The sequence below is a fragment of the Oncorhynchus mykiss genome, chromosome 14 (genome assembly GCF_013265735.2).
Source record: "Oncorhynchus mykiss isolate Arlee chromosome 14, USDA_OmykA_1.1, whole genome shotgun sequence".
Classification (NCBI taxonomy): Eukaryota; Metazoa; Chordata; class Actinopteri; order Salmoniformes; family Salmonidae; genus Oncorhynchus; species Oncorhynchus mykiss.
In genome coordinates, this window is record NC_048578.1 from 2452825 (window position 1) to 2472718 (window position 19894).

At 42.9% G+C, this 19894-nt stretch overlaps 1 protein-coding gene across 2 annotated transcripts in view; it reads left to right on the top strand.

Moving 5' to 3' along the window:
• LOC110488546 (AF4/FMR2 family member 2) overlaps positions 1 to 19894 on the top strand; it is a 175226-nt gene that overhangs the window by 111828 nt on the left and 43504 nt on the right. For both annotated transcript variants that reach the window (XM_021560781.2, XM_021560782.2), the window contains one exon: positions 10951 to 10988. In XM_021560781.2, the coding sequence (XP_021416456.2) occupies positions 10951 to 10988 (38 nt within the window). The remainder of the gene's footprint in view (positions 1 to 10950; positions 10989 to 19894) is intronic.

Here is a 19894-nt window from a genome sequence, read left to right on the forward strand (position 1 = left end):
GTGTGAAATGCATTTGCATCTCTGTGTGTTTATAAGTGGCTTACTGCAAATGAGTGCATGGTACATTATCACGCTGTCATCGCCTGCAGTACACCAGCAGTGTCTGTACACAAATAAACACACACTAGTCTGCTTGGTCCCCCTCCTCCCCCTGTCCTCTGCATGCACAACAATACAGATAAAAACAAAAAACGCATCCTGTCCTTATATAAGCAACCAGCTTAACCCCCCCGCCCCCACCCACACACATACAGAAAAACAAACACTTACACAGATACACACACACACACACAGCCCCAGTGTGAGTGCCAGACACAGTGGATCAGCATGCTCCTGCACATGTGACTCAGGGCAGTGGAGAGAGGAGGTATAATTAATATATTTTTGACAGAGAAGCAGGAGGGGGCTGGGGAGAACCTGCAGCAGTAATTTTGCTGCTTCTATCTCCCAGTGCCCACATAGTGCTGTATCTAAAGCAATTAGCATCAGCCCAGGCTCTCTTTTTTTTTTTCGCTCTCTCATCCCTCTCTCTCTCTCTCTCCTCTCTTTCTCTCCATATTTTCCTCTACACACACTGTCTCGATTTCTTTTTTAGTCCCTTTCCTTCTCCTTCTCTCCTGTTCTTGTGTGTTGCTCTCAGTCCAGCTTTGGTGCAGTTATGACAGTAGCTAGAATAAAAAGGTCAGCCTAGCCCTCAGACAAATCACCTGGCACTGAGGGGAAGGGGTGTGGTTCTCAGATGGGAGAGGGGGGCTACGAGGGGGTAGGGGGGTTTGCTGTGCCTGGACTGCTGGAGCTGCTAGCACCTCTGACCTCACTGTTATTCAGCTACCTGGTTCTATTCATCAGCTAGAAACACCTCAACCCTGTTTTGTTCATGCATTCCTCCTTTTTCTCTATGCAAGCACTTCCTTCCCTCTCCTCTTTGTCTACCAGAATTCACTGGAGATTTTCTAGCTGTGTATGAATTGTAGGATTTTTTAAAACAAATTTGTGAGAATGGTCTATTGCTTAGTTCTGCAGCAGCACAGAGGATCATTGAGGACTGTGGTCAATTAGTCGGGGTTGTGTTGCCTAGTTTCTTCAAAAAATACTGCAGTGAAAGGGCCAACCAAATGAAAACATTCTCCCCTAAATCAACAGCCATATTTTCATTCAGATGTCCTGGTGGATTAAGAAGAAATCTAGTCATCACAAACAGTGGTGTCTTTATTTATGTTAGCCGGCTTTCTCTCTATGATAAAACAGCCCCCCTACCCAGAATGAATAGGATACTGCTGTGACTGATCACCATAGATGGGGGGGAAAACTAATGATAGTATTTTAACAAGGGGTTTCGAAGTTCAATGACATAATTTGTTAAGAGATAGTGGAGATGGAGATGATGAATCTGAAGGCGGATGAGTGAGTGAAGAGGCCGGTTCATCTGATGTCTCAAATCCTGAAATCATCAACTACTAGTATTCGAATGAGCTAATTTAAAACAGACCTTTTTGCCTTCCCTGTAAGACTAATCTCACAACAGAGCTAATGCTTCTCAATCACCCCTCAGTTGAATATTCAGGTTGAAAACAAATTGGGGGCATACATCACTGTGTGGCATACATCACTTTTGGAAAGATATTGTCCTCTCTACAGGCAATGGACCAGTAAATTCAATAGCAGTGCATTACTCTCCTTGCTTGCCACAATGAAGTATTCTTAAATATTGTTGAATTCCTTTTGTGTCAATTTCATGAACATCTTGCTTTGAGCTATGTTGTATTACTCTTGGTTATATAGATAAGCACTTGGTCATGGCTGGCCTTTTTAGGCAAATCTAATGGTAGTCACAAAAGTGACACCGGCACAGCCCCATCCCTCCCCTCTCCCTTCTCCTTCTCTTTAGCGATAACCACCCTCTGAGTTTCCCACACACACGCAACCCCTGAAACGAATGCCCAAAGACAGCTCATAAGCATGAAAAAAGCCCCAGCAGCCATTAAAACAGTTTGCTGGAGTGCGTATCTATGCCGCCGCCGAGCCAAACACACTAGCAGCCATGCCCCCAGCTGCGTTGCCTAGCAACCTGCGAATGGGGAAGAAGGATGGAAGCAGCCCAAATCCCTGTGGAGAGGGAAACAGCAATAAGAGAGCAGTTGACAGATGATCTGAGTTGTTTCATCTAATATACTGTGAAGATCACTGGCTCCTTTCATGAATGATAAATGGACTGTACACAGATCAATGGTCACAGCAATAAACTTAGCCTGCCTGGCCAGTGTGTGGCTGTGGGCCTGCCTGTGCCCTGGTGGTAGTCAGGACAGGTTGTGGTGGCCAACAGCTTCACTACTTGTCGGTGCCAAGGGGTTTTATTTCTATACCTTGCTCAAACACTATTTAAGCGGATGAATATGCTTTCAAAGAGGACTTGACACCAATGTTTTTTATTTTTTGTATTCCCCCCCACATTGTGGGCTACATCATATTTCCAGGACTACAGATGTAGCAGTGACACTCATCTCCCTGTGCACCCTTCATTCACTGTGAAGTGGCATGCTACGGTCCCTTGTGTCTGTCTGCATGTGTAATTGATTTCCACTGAACTGTCATCGGAGAGGAAACACTTTAATGTTCATTTGTTTGTTACAATGTGTTGTTGTTCTATTATAGGGAATACATTTGGGAAAAAGGGGAGGGGGGCTGAACAAACAATCCTCATAGTATTAAATTACTGTCACCTGTCTGTGCTTCAAATCAGTGTCAGGTGTCAGTGATGTAGGTTCAAATCAAGCCTATGGAAATTCCATAGCTTAGTAGCAAGACCTTTCCTACTAATGTATAATGTAACAAGTATTATATTCTGTATGTGGACATGTAGCCTACTTTAAATGTGGAAATGCTGATTCGATGCAAAGCCTCTCTGCTACTATAGTAGGTGTAGGGCTGTGGCGGTCATGAAGTTTTGTCAGCCGGTGATTGTCAAGCAAATAACTGCCAGTCTCATGGTAATTGACTGTTAATTAACATAAACACATTTCGCATCTCCTGGCTTCCACACATAGCCTACAAGCCACTGATGCAGATATTTGGAACATCTACATTTTAAAAAGTCTAATAGATCCATTTATATAATATAGCCTACACCATCACAATAAATTCATTATTTATTTTAGATAGGTCTAAAGAAACATGATATGAAGAAAATGTAGTCTATTTCAGATGAACAGAATAGTATACTCTGAGTTGTCCTTGTGTTAGGCCCTGATCTGGCTATGCCATATGGATGTGGGCTACACTAGTTCATTTAGCACACAGGATGTGCTTAGAAACCTGTGGTATTATTTTAAAATAATTTTATAGTATGAAGAATACAAATCAAATCAAATACATTTTTATTTGTCACATGTGATGAATACAACACCTTACTGTGAAATACTTACTTACAAGACCTTAACCAACAATGCAGTTCAAGAAATAGAGTTAATGAAATGTTCACTAAATAAACTAAGGTAAAAAAAACATCTAATCAAAATGTAACACAAGAAAATGACATAACAGTAACGAGGCTGTATACAGGGGGTAAAGTTTAGTTGAGATCATTTGTAAAGTGACTATGCATAGATAATAAACATCGATGAATAAAATAGTAAGGATATTTTCTCCAAACGATTTCTGAGGGAGTGTACTCACACGGCTATTTTGTGTTGAGTGGTTAGCAAAGGAACAGGTCCTCCTAAATGCTTAATTTAGAGTTATTTATGCAACTTTTTTTGTGATACAAACGTTGGGCTATACTGTATGTTTGATTTTTAATACATTCTAAGGCTGCATGATGCGACTCCAATGATGTTTTGAAAAATGTTTCTTGCACAGGCCGCACACACTTCATCAGTCTATAATTCACAATTTTACAAGCACTTGATAATGCCTCGATTTTCCTGGTTGCAACCCCCTTGTGTGGCAGTAATGCCCCCCCCAAAAATCATTGGCCTTTTGCGGCCAGTGACCGCTGTGCCCTAGGGCTGAATATAATAATTCCCTTCTCCCTGCTGCGTGCTACGAAGCACATCTCACTCACATTGCTCTTTCAGATATCTTAATTCTTATTAGCCAGTGCCCGTCACCTGATCGTGTCCTTCTCAAAGGAATCTCAGCTTCGAAGTACGATACTAGTGAAGACAGACACTTCTGGGATGTAACTGCGCGCATCCTTCTCATTGAATTGCAAGGCGCATATTGAAGATGTTAGAAGAACTGTCGACATTTATTTGTTATCAGCCAACAAGATAAGTAGGCCACTAGCCTATGTAAATCTACTATCCCCCATAGTACAAAAGTTGAACTGTTCTATTGGTATTCTACATAGTCTGGGACAGTTGTGGGACGCGAGAGATCCCAAATTAATACAATCACTCACATCAAAAAATATTTTAAAAGCAATGAGGTGATGCAACAGATCAGAACGTTTAGCTTAAAATTTTGATAAACTATTAGCATATTTCTTCACATAGCAGCAATGCGCACATGGCATAAGTGCAAATGTATGGTATGCAAGAAAATGGCGTCGACAGAGAGGGCTGCCTCGCTTCTAGTCCTTAGGAAACTTTGCAGTGTTTTGTTTTTTCATGTATTATTTCTTACATTGTTAGCCCAGAAAATCTTACGTGTTATTACATACAGAACTATTGGATATCAGAGCAACTTACCAGCACTACGACCAGGAATACAACTTTCTTGAAGCGGATCTTTCTTACAAACCACCTAGATCATTTGAACTGTTTCCAGAGGCTGACCCAAAACAACGTTGCCGGAGAAGACGAAGACGGAGTGGTCTTCTGGTCAGACTTCGGAGGCGCGAACACCACCCATCGCTTTTGAGTATATTACTGGCCAATGTCCAGTCTCTAGATAACAAGGTCAATGAAATCAGGGCAAGGGTTGCTTTCCAGAGAGACATCAGGGATTGTAACATACTATATTTCATGAAATCATGGCTCTCTCGGGATATGTTGTCGGAGTCAGTACAGCCACCTGGATTCTTTGTGCGTCTCGCTGACAGAAATAAACATCTCTCCGGGAAGAAGGGCGGGGGGTGTATGTTTCATGATTAACGACCCATGGTGTAATTGTAACAACATAATGGAATTCAAGTCCTTTTGCTCACCTGACCTAGAATTTGTCATAATCAAATGTATTATCTCCCAAGGGAATTCTCTTTGGTTATTGTCACAGCTGTGTATATAAACCTCAAGCCGATACAACGACAGCCCTCAAGGAACTTCACTGGACTTTATGCAAACTGGAAACCATGTATCCTGAGGCTGCATTTATTGTAGCTGGTTATTTTAACAAAGCAAATTTGAGAACAAGGCTACCTATATTATATCAGTATATTGACTATAGCACTCACGCTGGAAAAACACTGGATCACTGCTACTCTAACTTCCCGCCCTCCTTTCAGCAAATCTGACCACGACTCCATTTTGCTCCTCCCTTACTATAGGCAGAAATTCAAACAGGAAGTACCCATGCTAAGAACTATTCAACGCTGGTCTGACCAATCATGTGGACTGGAATATGTTCCGGGTAGCCTCAGAGAATAATATTGATGTATACGCTAATTCAGTGAGTGAGTTTATAAGGAAGTGTATAGGAGATGTTGTACCCATTGTGACTATTAAAATCTACCCTAACCAGAAACCATGGATAGATGGCCTAGAAGGCCAGCATCCCGGAGTTGCTTCTTCACTGTTGAGACTGGTGTTTTATGGATACTATTTAATGAAGCTGCCAGTTGAGGACTTGTGAGACGTCTTTCTCAAACTAGACACTCTAACGTACTTGTCCTCTTGCTCAGTTGTGCACCGGGGCCTCTCACATCACACTGCACACTTCCCTATCCCATCTGGACAAGAGGAATACCTATGTAAGAATGCTGTTCATTGACTATAGCTCAGCATTGAACACCAAGCTCAAAATTAAGCTTGAGGCCCTGGGTCTCAACCCCGCCCTGTGCAATTGTGTCCTGGACTTCCTGATGGGCCGCCCCCAGGGGGTGAAGGTAGGAAACCACATATCCACTTCGTTGATCCTCAACACAGGGAACCCACAAGGGTGCGTGCTCAGTCCCCTCCTGTACTTCCTGTTCACCCATGAATGCGTGGCCATGCACGCCTCCAACTCAATCATCAAGTTTTCAAATGACACAACCGTAGTAGGCTTGATTACCAACAAAGACGAGACAGCCTACAGGGAGGAGGTGAGGGCTCTTGGAGTGTGGTGCCAGGAAAACATCCTCTCACTCAACGTCAACAAAACAAAGGAATTGATCGTGGACTTCAGGAAACAGCAGAGGGAGCACCCCCTATCCACATTGAAGGGACAGCAGTGGAGAAGGTAGAAAGTTTTAGTTCCTTGGCGTACACATTACAGACAAACTGAGATTGTCCACCCACACTGACAGTGTGGTGAAGAAGGCACAACATGACTCTTCAACCTCAGAAGGCTGAAGAAATGTGACCTAAAACCCTCTCAAACCTTTACAGATGCACATTTGGGAGCATCCTGTTGGGATGTATCACCGCCTGGTATGGCAACTGCACCACTCACAACCGCAAGGCTCTCCAGAGGGTGGTACGGTCTGCACAACGCATCACCGGGGACAAACTACCTGCCTTCCAGGACAGCTACAGCACCCAATGTCACAGGAAGGCTAAAAAGATCATCAAGAACAACAACTACCCGAGCCACTGCCTGTTCACCCCGCTACCATCCAGAAGGCGAGGTCAGTGCAGGTACATCAAAGCTGGGACCGAGAGACTGAAAAACAGCTTCTATCTCAAGGCCATCAGACTGTTAAATAGGCATCACTAACACAGCAAGGCTGCTGCCTACATACAGACTTAAAATCATTGGCCACTTTAAATGGAACACTAGTCACTTAATAATGCCACTTTAAGGATTACATTTCTTGCATTACTCATCTCATATGTATATATTGTATTTTATACCATCTATTTTATCTTGCCTATGATGTTATGTCATTGCTCATCCATATATTTATATATTCCTTTACTTAGATTTGTGTGTATTAGGTAGTTGTTGTGGAATTGTTGGATTACTTGTTAGATATTGCTGCACTGTCAGAACTAGAAGCATAAGCATTTCGCTACACTCACAATAACATCTGCTAACCATGTCTATGTGACCAACAAGATTTGATTTGATGTTCCAAAATGCAATCAATTAGTTGGAAAACACCATTCTCAAATGTGACAGAAAATGCTATTATGCATGTAATGCTTTATTATAAAGTTGCATTTGAAACTCAACTGCAACCTATGTATGCCAGTTAGGCTCTACGCCGGTTGTAAAGCGATTAATGTGCTTAAAACCTCGTAGTGCGGAAATCCCTCTAGCGGGATCAAATTCGACAACATCCGGTGAAATCGGAGCACACTGTCACGCCCTGACCTTAGTTATCTTTGTTTTCTTTATTATTTTGGTTAGGTCAGGGTGTGACGAGGGTGGTATGTGTGTTTTTGACTTGGGTCTAGGATTTTTTGTATATCTATGGGGTTTTGTATTGTCTAGGTAAATGTAGGTCTATGGTGGCCTGAATTGGTTCCCAATCAGAGACAGCTGTTTATAGTTGTCTCTGATTGGGAATCCTATTTAGGTTGTCATTTTCCATTTTGGTTTTGTGGGTTATTGTCTATGTGTAGTTGCTGTACATGTCAGCACTCATGTTTATAGCTTCACGTTTGTTTGGTTATTTTTGTTAGTTTGTTTAGTGTTCTTCGTTAAAATAAAGAAGAATGTATTCATCTCACGCTGCGCCTTGGTCTCCTCGTTATGACGAACGTGACAGAATAACTCACCAAACCAGGACCAAGCAGTGTGAAAAGGAGGAACAGCACTTAATGGGGAAATGGACCTGGGAGGAGATATTAGATAGAGCAGGACCCTGGACACAGCCGGGGGAGTATCGCTGTCCTAAGGAGGAGATAATGGCAGCGAAAGCGGAACGGCGATACTACGAGGAAAAATACCGGAGAATAGAGGAACGGCGACGATATGAAGGTACACGGCGAGCACGGAAGCCCGAGAGGCAGCCCCAAGAAATGCCTCGGCAGTCCAGTACGCCCTGTTCCTCCTCCCCGCACTTGCCCTGAGGTGCGTGTCACCAGCCCGGTACCACCAGTGCCGGCACCACGCACCAGGCCTACAGTGCACCTCGGCAGTCCAGAGCGTCCGGCAACAGTACCCAGTCCAGAGCGTCCGGCGACAGTACCTAGTCCAGTGCGTCCGACGACAGTACCCAGTCCAGAGCATCCGGCGACAGTTCACAGACCGGAACCTCCAACAACGGGCCACATTCCGGAACTTCCAAAGACGGGCCACAGTCCGGAACCTCCAAAGACGGGCCACAGTCCGGAACCTCCATCGACGGGCAACAGTCCGGAACCTCCATCGACGGGCAACAGTCCGGAACCTCCAACGATGGGCCACAGTCCAGAGCCTCCAGTGACGGGCCACAGTCCAGGGTCTCCAGTGACGGTCCCCAGGCCGGGGTCTCCAGCGACGGTCCCCAAGCCGGGGTCTCCAGTGACGGTCCGCAGCCCGGGGTCTCCAGTGACGGTCCGCAGCCCGGGGTCTCCAGCGACGGTCCCCAGTCCGAGGTCTCCAGCGAAGGTCCCCAGTCCAGAACATCCGGCAATGATCCACGCAGCGAGGGTCCCCAGCCCGGGGCCTACGGCAAGGATCCTCAGTCCAGAGCCGCCGACGATGATCTACGGGTCTGTGCTACAAGAGCGGACTCAGTGTAAAGAAGCGGGGTGGCATCCAGAGCCAGAGCCGCCACCGAGGTTAGATGCCCACCCAGACCCTCCCATATAAGTTTAGGTTTGCGGCCGGGAGTCCGCACCTTTGGGGGGGGGGTTCCCTGACCTTAGTTATCTTTGTTTTCTTTTTGTATATCTATGGGGTTTTGGTATTGTCTAGGTAAATGTAGGTCTATGGTGGCCTGAATTGGTTCCCAATCAGAGACAGCTGTTTTTCATTGTCTCTGTATGGGGATCCTATTTAGGTTGCCATTTTCCATTTTGGTTTTGTGGGTTATTGTCTATGTGTAGTTGCATGTCAGCACTCGTGTTTATAGCTTCACGTTCATTTTGTTTAGTGTTCTTCGTTTAAATAAAGAAGAATGTATTCATCTCACGCTGCGCCTTGTTCTCCTCGTTATGACGAACGCATGTCACATGCGCCAAATTCAAAATACAAAATCGTAATATTAAACATTCATGAAAATACAAGTGTCCTACATCATTTAAAAGCTTAACTTCTTGTTAATCCAGCCGCTTTGTCAGATTTCAAAAAGGCTTTATGGCGAAAGCATACCATGCAATTATCTGAGGACAGTGCCCCGCACACAAACTTGAAGATCTTCTTCTACATAACAAATGGTAATTTTGTTCGATAAAGTCCTTCTTTATATCCCCAAAAAGTCAGTTTAGTTGGCGTGCTTGATTCAGTAATACACTGGTTTCCCTAGTTCAAAATGCATACAAATGAATAAAAAAAGCTACCAATAAACTTTGTCCAAATAAGTCAACAACATTTCTAATCAATCCTCAGGTACCCTAATATGTAAATAAACAATCAAATTTAAGACGGAGAATAGTATGTTCATTACCGGAGATAAATAACGAAGTGCCTGCTCTCATCCTCGCGCGCCACAATACTACAGCCAAAATGGGAGCCGGCTAGAAAAACTGCAAATTCTAGCTAATTTGCAGTTTGGCTGAGAGAATGCCAAGGGTGTGCAAAGCTGTCATCAAGGTGAAGGGTGGCTACTTTGAAGAATCTTAAATATTACATATTTTTTGACAAACATGATTCCATTTGTGTTATTTCATAGTTTTGCTGACTTCACTATTATTCTACAATGTAGAATAATAAAAAATAATGAGTAGGTGAATGAGTAGGTGTGTCCAAACTTTTGACTGGTACTGTATATATGAAATTAGTTTTGAATGAGAATGGACCATTATCATGCACCTGTCTCAGAACAGGGGCAGGGGGATACCGTCAACTATGACTTATATAGCGAATAGAGGGCGCTTTTCCCACGGTTCGTTTTCATGCCAGCCAGGTAGGCTATATTGCTATTGTAAAGCGAAGCCATATGCTTAATATTAGGAAGGTTGACAAATAAATATTGTAGGGCTAGCATGTAGAAAGCTGAAGGGATCCTCTTTTTAATAGAAGCATTCAAATCTCTGTTTTCCCACACAAATCACACAATTCCTATAGAAATGTTGCGCAACATGAGCTCATGAACTCTCATTAAGTGTTTGGTTTGATTTCCGATTTCATTGATTTTGCATTTATGTCAGAGTGATTAGAGGGACAATACAGTGCTGAGTACCAGGCAGTTAGCACGTTTTGTAGGCTACTAATGACCATCAGAAGCATCCGAGCTTGGAGAAGACCAGTTACCGTGACTAAAAGGTCACGTGGAATTTGACTGCGGTCATGATTCGGGATTGCCGGTGTGGCGGTAATACGGTCACCGTAACAGGCCTACTTAGTTCTCTAAAACTCCCCGGTCCTATTAAATCACACAGTTGTTTTTGCCTCCAGACAGCATTGATCGAGCAGTGGACACCTCACTGCTTCTTTTAATCATTCCCATTCCTCCATTCAAAGGGAAGGGGTATAAACAGACAAAACAGACGAAGAGGAAAGTGCGTGTTTGAGTGCCTATCTGTATTCATCCTGAAGCTACGTCCTTTCATCCAGGGCCGTGATTCATCCCTCCTTTTATCCTTCCCCCAGTTCAGGGCTATTTGTGCTGATGTCTTAGTGGTATAGAGAGATGGGTATCACTATACATCACATACTGCATGTTCTGCACTGTACAGCACCTAACAGGACTCTGTCTCTGCTGTGTTATTGTGTTCTCAGGCAGCAGAGAAGCCCAAGCCCAGAAGTACACCTCTCAGGTAAGTGCCAGTTCATGTTGAACTGGTGGCTTTGTGTTGATTCGTCTCTGTGAGGCGTATTGGATGACATCCTGTTCTTTGCATAAGCGGTTGCAAGTGATCAGTTCTGCACACATATCTGTAATCAGTAACTGTTTATATCACACTTCTGTCATTGCAAACAAGCTGTGATTGTCTCAGATCATTGCTCCGTATAGTTTAATTACATATATCTTTCTCTGGTGTGTTGTAATTGTGAAAATACATGATTTAGAGTGCGTGAAAATGTGTATTTTCAGCATAATGAAATTACTCCACTGTAGACTTTAACAGAAAGAGAGAAAAAAACAGGCATGGGCTAAGTATAGAAATGTACAATTGCCTGCTGTATACACACACAACTATGGAATGTGATCTAAGGATACGTGGCTGTTGTTCATAAATAATAATTATGTTAAAAAAAAGAGCACAGAGGATGTACTAAATTGAAATACTGTCAGCATTTTATTTTAGAGGTTTAGATATTATATGACCGCAGGCCTGAAGCAGTTTTTCTCCCCTGTGTGGAGCAGAGCGGAGCAGGTAGAGTAGACACCTTTCCTGGGCGTGCCAGTATGAATGCATTAATATGCATTTCACAGTAGATGTATGGGTGTTCTATCATCTCTAATCATGGGAGTATTATGGCTGCTGTGTGAATGGGCTCATTAAGAAAGGCAGAGTGAAACATGGCCTGCAGCTCTTTCTCAAAAAGGGACTCTGGGACTGGAGATGCTGCGAGCACTCCCCCGGCCATGCCCCCCAACCAGAACACCACACATACACACTTATGTGTACTCACACTCATCCCTCTCACACAAGCTAGCTCACATAGCCCCCTACTAGTACAACACACAGTCCCCAAGTACCACACACAGCTCCCCCTACCGCACACAGTCCCTTAGTACCATGTAATAGCCCCCCATGGCCACTTATAAACCCCCACTACATCATGTTCATAAAATCCCCAATCACTGTACAGCCCCCTACTACCTTATAACAGCTCTCAGGGTACAGAAAATCATTCATCAAGTTGGGTTTAGAAAAGGGAGATTAACCACTGAGAAAATGTTATGACTCTCAGAAAGCATTTTAAGATAATTTAACGAAAAAATTGTTTTCCTTGCCGTGCTTTTTGACATAGAGAAGGCCTTTGTTAAAACAATAAAAATCATCCAGAGCTTCCTTACACAGCGGAAAATAAACATACATTTTGTTTCATTATTCTCCACATCCTTCAGATCTGAGGCCCGGGATCCCACAAGCTGCGGTCCTGTCCACACCTGTTTTCAATCTACATGTCTGATATTTATTACCCTCCCCCTACAGTTGGAAATGTGTCCCAATTCAGTAGATGACCTATGCTATTGGACATCATCCATTCACTCACAAAAAGCAGCTAAAAAGCTCCAGACCTGTATAAAAAAAAATTGAGAAATGGCCCAAAACCTGGCGTATCTAACTAGACCCAACAACAACACAATATACCCTCTTTAGTGAAATAAACAATTACAAACTCTAAACTGCCACTCACACTGACACTGTATGGACAACATCTGAAGATTAAGAAGACAGCTACATTCTTGGTGGTCGCTTTCCAGCTTGACATGAAGTCGACAATTCGCATTGCAACCATTGAAACAGCAGGGGGGGAAATAATCAACCACCTGAAAGCCCTGTGGGGGAAGAGTACCGGAGCAGCGCCAATAACTGTATTGAAAGTGTACCAAAGCTACAACAGGCCTGTCTTCGAGTACTCTTCCCTCGCCTGGAAAACCACATCAACACAACAGAAATACAAGCTACAAATAATCCAGAACAAAGCAATAAGAGCAGCCTACCGCCTCCCTAAATACATCCATGTCACCTACTTTCACGAAATCTCTGGTCTGAAAACAATGAACGAGCACCTGGACCTTTTGGGACAGAAATACATTCAATAAAGCAAAATACAACCCATCACTGAAGAAAACAATAGAATAAGCAATACACTACCAAGACACTCCTCTCTCCACCATATTGACCACTACCTAACCCAAACCCTACCCCTTACCTTAAACCAGGTTGGAATCCAAACCCCAGCCTCCTTCCCTAAACCGGGTTTGTATTGAAACCCCAACACTACCTCCCTCCATGTAACCCCAAGAAAAGCCACTAAACAAGTCTTAAACTTCAACTGAACCCACTGGGCTGTGGTCAATAACAAGTATATCAAAAAAGACATAAAACACAGTTCAAATTCTACAGTAACATACATGAGAGTATCTAGGCCCCCATCAAGGGGAACAAGTATTAGCTATTTAAAGAGGTGAGCATGGCAATATTTTCCGCAGCCAACATATATTGATAGTGGGGTTATAGTGGTGGTGGTGGTGAGAGGTTTGTGACGAGCTAATGAACATTGATTTCTGGTGCAGCTCTGAGGCAGAGGTCACATGCTGCGAGGAAAATATGCTAACTTTATACTCATACTCTGTTTTCCCTCTCGTCTTTAATTCAGTGTGTGTGAACATAGCCTCTCTTCTCCATATTGGCCCAGATGGAAAGATCTTTATGTTTCAATGTGTGACATCAAAGTGGAGTGTTTTGAATAGATACATACTTTAATAGCCATGCAGTTCAAATATTTATCTCTCGCTCTGAACACACTGAATGACTGTGACTATATTTGGGGAAAGCCTTTTGGCAGATGCTGCTTTAGGGAAAACTATTGTTGTTGTTGTTGATGCTGTGCTATCTGACAAGACTTCCATTGTGCTCCACTGCCATACGCTTCCTTGCCCCGTTGCCAGGGGGCACAGGGGGGCAGTGCCCCAGCCGAGGAATGTGCCCATTAAAATCTCGCCCACAGATGAGTCCTGGGCTGAGGGCTCCTTTCCACCCGCCACGCATAGTGGCTGTGCCAGCTCTCAGGGTGGACCAGCTGGCATGGCCGTGGCCACACATGGGTGTGGTGATCCCTAGGGATCCCTGGGCCCATATTAATAAATGTCTCAGAGTAGGAATGCTGATATAGGATCAGTTTTGACTTTTAGATCACAATTAATAAGATTATATGGACAGGTGGGACCTGATTCTAGATCAACACTACTCTGAAATACTTAGTGAATACAGGCCCTGATGTCAGGTCACTACTCTCAACAGTACAGAGTGTAGGAGACAGGAAACACTAGACACAGGCTCCAGAGATTATAGGCCCCTGGGGGGTCATTGAAAGCAGCCAGCACAGCCCATTCACATCATCATATGTGACATATCACCATGCATTGTTAAAAGCTGCTTCTCCCTTATTTAGACATATGCGACAGGACTCTGTAAATGTGATTCGCTATTGGCGAAAGGCCACACTCTGATGAATACTATTGTGTGGAAGTACTATTGGCATCTGGTGAGAAAGAATTAACAGCGATTCCAACCTGCAGCATGATGCATAACCCTACCCTGTTTACAGTGTTAATACACTTGGGAGTGGAACCGCCTTTAATAGTGCAGGTATAACTCTGTACACCTACATTTATCTCAAGTCGATATGTAACTAGAACTTGGATTAGGGCTGTGTTTTGCCATTGTTCTGTTACTAACTAGAGCTAATGAAAGGGGGAAATATATGTATTCAGGTGCTTCGCTTCAGACCTGTAGTTCTAGGTTTAAACTATTTATATACACAAGTAATAGCCTTTGGAATCTATCAGCCAGTCACCTCCCCTGATTGGGAATATGATATTCCAGTATAGGATCAGGGCTGGTTCCATCCAGATATCCATGTTGACTGTGGTCCCACTGTGCTGTAACCAATGAGAGACATTCACAACTAGTGCTAGCAAGCCTCTGATAAATGTGGGCACCAGGAAATGTGCAGAAAATAAAAATACCCACAACACTCAATAGTTGATTTAGAGGCCTGTTTTGCTTAAGGACACAATGTTTATTTGTGTTTATTTCTTCTGTTGTTCAGATCCTACTTGACTTCACTTACAATACTTTAGCGTTCTTAACAGTTCCTCTAATACTGGACGTTCTGGGCTTTGTGTTATTAGCATATCTTGTGTGACATGAAGATCAGCAACACATCCAGTTTGTTTTCTGTGACTGTGTTGGATAACATCTATAATGAACAAAAATATAAACGCCACATGCAACAATTTCAACGATTTTACAGTTACAGTTTCATATAGACGGAAATCAGCAAATTGAAATAACTTCATTAGACCCTAATTAATCGATTTCACATGACTGAGCAGAGGCGCAGCCATGGGTTGGCCTGGGAGGGCTTTGGTCCACCCACTGGGGAGCCAGGGCCAGCCAAACATAATTAGTTTTTCCCCACAAAAGGGCTTTATTACAGACAGAAATACTCCTCAGTTTCATCAGCTGTCCGGGTGGCTGGCCTCAGACAATCTCGCAGGTGAAGAAGCCGGATGTGGAGAAGGTCCTGGGCTGGCGTGGTTACACGTGGTCTGCGGTTGTGAAGCCGGTTGGACTTACTACCAAATTCTCTAAAAAACTTTGGAGGCGGCTTATGGTAGAGAAATTAACGTTTAATTCTCTGGCAACAGCTCTGGGGGACATTCCTGCAGTCAGCATGCCAATAGCACACTCCCTCAAAACTGGAGACATCTATGGCATTGTGTTGTGTGACAAAACTGTACAAAGATGATGCTGTTTAATCAGCTTCTTGATATTTGCCACACCTGTCAAGTGGATGGATTATAATGGCAAAGGAGTAATGCTCACTAACAGGGATGTAAACAAATTTGTGCAAAACAATTGAGAGAAATAAGCTTTTTGTGCATATATAACATTCTGGGCTCTTATTTCAGCTCATGAAACATGGAACCTATGTTTTTTAGTATAAATACCATGAATCTGTCATAGCCTCGAACCGCAGCTAAATCTGTATGACCCTTGATAATAGCCTTTTGGCTGTCGGCGGCAACCATAATTTCGACAACACAGTAAACAATTGAGGTGGCAGTGTCCATATTACACCTCATGGATTGGTTCATTTCATTCTGTGTCGTGTTTGGATTGGCCTTAGAGATGGGGCTGTTTATTTATGGATCCTATTCGAATCTTTGGAAGTTGCCTCGCCCCAAATCGGAGGGCATGAAAGTAAATGTTCTGAAGGTGAGAAAATGTGTGTATTGAGTCTAGCTGGGCGGCAGGGCCTCATCCATCGCCGGCACCAATCTATATGACCAGTCAAGCAGCAAATCCATCACCGCCTCCTCAGGCAGGGAGCACAGAAAAGCAGTGAGAGAAAAATATGCTTTTTTTCCTATCTATCTGCAAGGCCCTGTTTTCTCTGCTATCATTACTCATCTTTCTCCACCTCACAATGTGACTCTATGTATCATATCAGTATTGTGTCATTATCGAAGTCGGTCATCCCGAACAATGTTCATTGTGTTACTGATAAAATTACCACATACCCTTTTCGTATCAAAAGGCTCCAGAAATGGCCAGTTCTGTAGTAGACAAACATTTTGACATACTTTGGAAGTAAAACAAAAGCTGAGAGTTTTTAATTTAACTAGGCAAGTCAGTTAAGAAAATATTCTTTACAATGACGGCCTAGTGGGTTAACTGCCTTGTTGAGGCGCAGAAAGACATATTTTTAACTAGTCAGCTCAGGGATTCGATCTAGCAACCTTTCAGTTACTAGTCCAACACTCTAACCACTAGGCTACCTGCCACCCCTTAGATTTCACTATAAGATGAATGGCAAGGAGACAGAATAAAAGATTTCAGGAAACCTGCTCTGTGTGAATAATCGAGCAATGAAAATGCATGTTTCAATAATGTTATTAATTAGACAACATTCACTGGGTGGAGCCAAGAAAACCCATCTAAAAAAAAAAATTGTTTTCTTTTTAGTGGCATTTTTTTTTTTACACATTGCGGTTTTGATTGAATAAATGCCTAGGGCTGAGATGAGGTGCCTTCGGAAAGTATTCCGACCCCTTGACTTTTTCCACATTGTGTTACGTTACAGCCTTATTCTAAAAATGAATTAAATGTTGTTTTTTTCCTCATCAATCTACATACAATACCCGATAATGCCAAAGCAAAAACAGGTTTTAAACATGTTGGCTAATTTATTAAAAATATAAAACTGAAATATTACATTTGCTTAAGTATTCAGACCCTTTACTCAGTACTTTGTTGAAGCACCTTTGGCAGTAATTACAGCATCAAGTCTTGGGTAGCGAAATGCTTGTGTTCTTAGCTCCAACAGTGCAGTAGTATCTAACAATTCACCACAATACACACAAATCTTAAAGTAAAATCATTTAATTAAGAAATATATAAATATAAGATTGAGCAAGTGGCTTTGACAAAAATAGAGTAGAATATAATTCAGTATATGCATATTAGAGGTCGACCGATTATGATTTTTCAACGCCGATACCGATTATTGTAGGCCCAAAAAAGCCATTACCGATTAATCGGCCGATTTTTATTTATTTGTAATAAAGACAACTACAACAATACTGAATGAACACTTATTTTAACTTAATATAATACATCAATAAAATCAATTTAGCCTCAAATAAATAATGAAATGAAATAATGAAATAATGTTCAATTTGGTTTAAATAATGCAAAAACAAAGTGTTGGAGAAGAAAGTAATATGTGCCAATATGCAATATGTGCCATGTACACTATGTGCCATGTAAAAATGTGTGCCATGTAAAATATGTGCCATGTAAAAAAGCTAACGTTTAAGTTCCTTGCTCAGAACATGAGAACATATGAAAGTTGGTGGTTCTTTTTAACATGAGACTTCAGTATTCCAAGGTAAGACGATTTAGGTTGTAGTTAATATAGTATTTATAGGACTATTTCTCTCTATACCATTTGTATTTCATATACCTTTGACTATTGGATGTTCTTATAGGCACTATAGTATTCCCAGTGTAACAGTATAACCTCCGTCCCTCTCCCAGGGCTCGAACCAGGAACACATTGACAACAGCCACACTCGAAGCAGCATTACCCATCGCTCCACAAAAGCCGCAAGGGGAATAACTACTCCAAATCTAAAAGCGAGTGATGTTTGAAACAGTATTAGCGCACACCCAGCTAACTAGCTAGCCATTTCACATTGGTTACATCAGCCATCAGGCTGATAGGCTTGAAGTCATAAACAGCGCTGTGCTTGCGAAGAGCTGCTGGCAAAACACACGAAAGTGCTGCTTGAATGAATGCTTACGGGCCTGCTGCTGCCAACCATCGCTCAGTCAGACTGCTCTATCAAATCATAGACTTAATTATAACATAATAACACAAAGAAATACGAGCCTTTGATCATTAATATGGTCGAATCCGGAAACTATCATTTCGAAAACAAAACGTTTATTATTTCAGTGAAATACGGAACCGTTCGGTATTTTATCTAACGGGTGGCATCCCTAAGTCTAAATATTCTTGTTACATTGCACAACCTTCAATGTTATGTAATACTTACGTAAAATTCTGGCAAATTAGTTCGCAATGAGCCAGGCAGCCCAAACTGTTGCATATATCCTGCTGAACGCAAGATAAATGACACAATTTCACCTGGTTAATATTGCCTGCTAAACTGGATTAGTAGTTATAACTAGTCATTATGATTGATTGTTTTTTATAAGATAAGTTTAATGCTAGCTAGCAATTTACCTTGGCTTCTGCTGCATTCGCGTAACAGGCAGGCTCCTTGTGGAGTGCAATGGTTCGAGCGTTGGATGAGTTAACTGTACTGTTGCAAGATTGGGTCCCCTGAGCTGACAAGGTGAAAATCTGTCGTTCTGCCCCTGAACAAGGCAGTTAACCCACCGTTCCTAGGCCGTCATTGAAAATAAGAATGTGTTCTTAACTGACTTGCCTAGTTAAAAATACTGATTTCCGATTGTTATGAAAACTTGAAATCGGCCCTAATTAATCGGCCATTCCGATTAATCGGTCGACCTCTAATGCATATTTGATAAGTTGTAAACATTATTAAAGTGGCCAGCGATTCCTAGTCTATGTATATAGGGCAGCAGCATCAGCATATATAGGGCAGCAGGGTTGTGTAACCGGGTGGATGCCTGCTAGTGATGGCTATTTAACAGTCTGAGGGCCTTGAGATAGAAGCTGTTTTTCAGTTTCTCGGTCCCAGCTTTGATGCACCTGCACTGACCTCGCCTTCTGGATGATAACGGGGTGAACAGACCGTAGCCCAGGTGGTTGATGACCTTGATGATCTTTTTGGGCTTCCTGTGTGACATCGGCTACTGACTAGGTACTGTTGCGCCTTCTTCACCACACTGTCTAACAATTTCAGATCGTCAGTTACTGTGTTCAACGAGGAACTTGAAGCTTTCCACCTTCCCCACTGTGGTCCCATCGATGTGGATGGGGGCGTGCTCCCTCTGCTGTTTCCTGAAGTCCACAATCAGCTCCTTTGTTTTGTTGACGTTGAGTGTGGTTATTTTCCTGGCACCACTCTCCCAGGGCCCTCAGCTCCTCCCTGTAGGCTGTATTGTTGGTAATCAGGCCTACTACTGTTGTGTCATCTGCAAACTTGATGATTGAGTAGGAGGCGTGCGTGGCCACGCAGTCATGGGTGAACAGGAAGTACAGGAGGGGGCCCCTGTGTTGAGGATCCGAAGTGGAGGTGTTGTTTCCTACCTTCACCACCTGGACCCAGTTGCACAGGGCGGGTTCAGACCCAGTTCCCCAATCTTAATGATGAGCTTGGAGGGTATTATGGTGCTCAATGCTGAGCTATCATCAATGAACAGCATTCTTACATAGGTATTCCTCTTGTCCAGATGGGATAGGGCAGTGTGCAGTGCAATGGCGATTGCGTTGTCTGTGGATCTATTGGGGCGGTCAGCTTTTTGAAGTGGGTCTAGGGTAT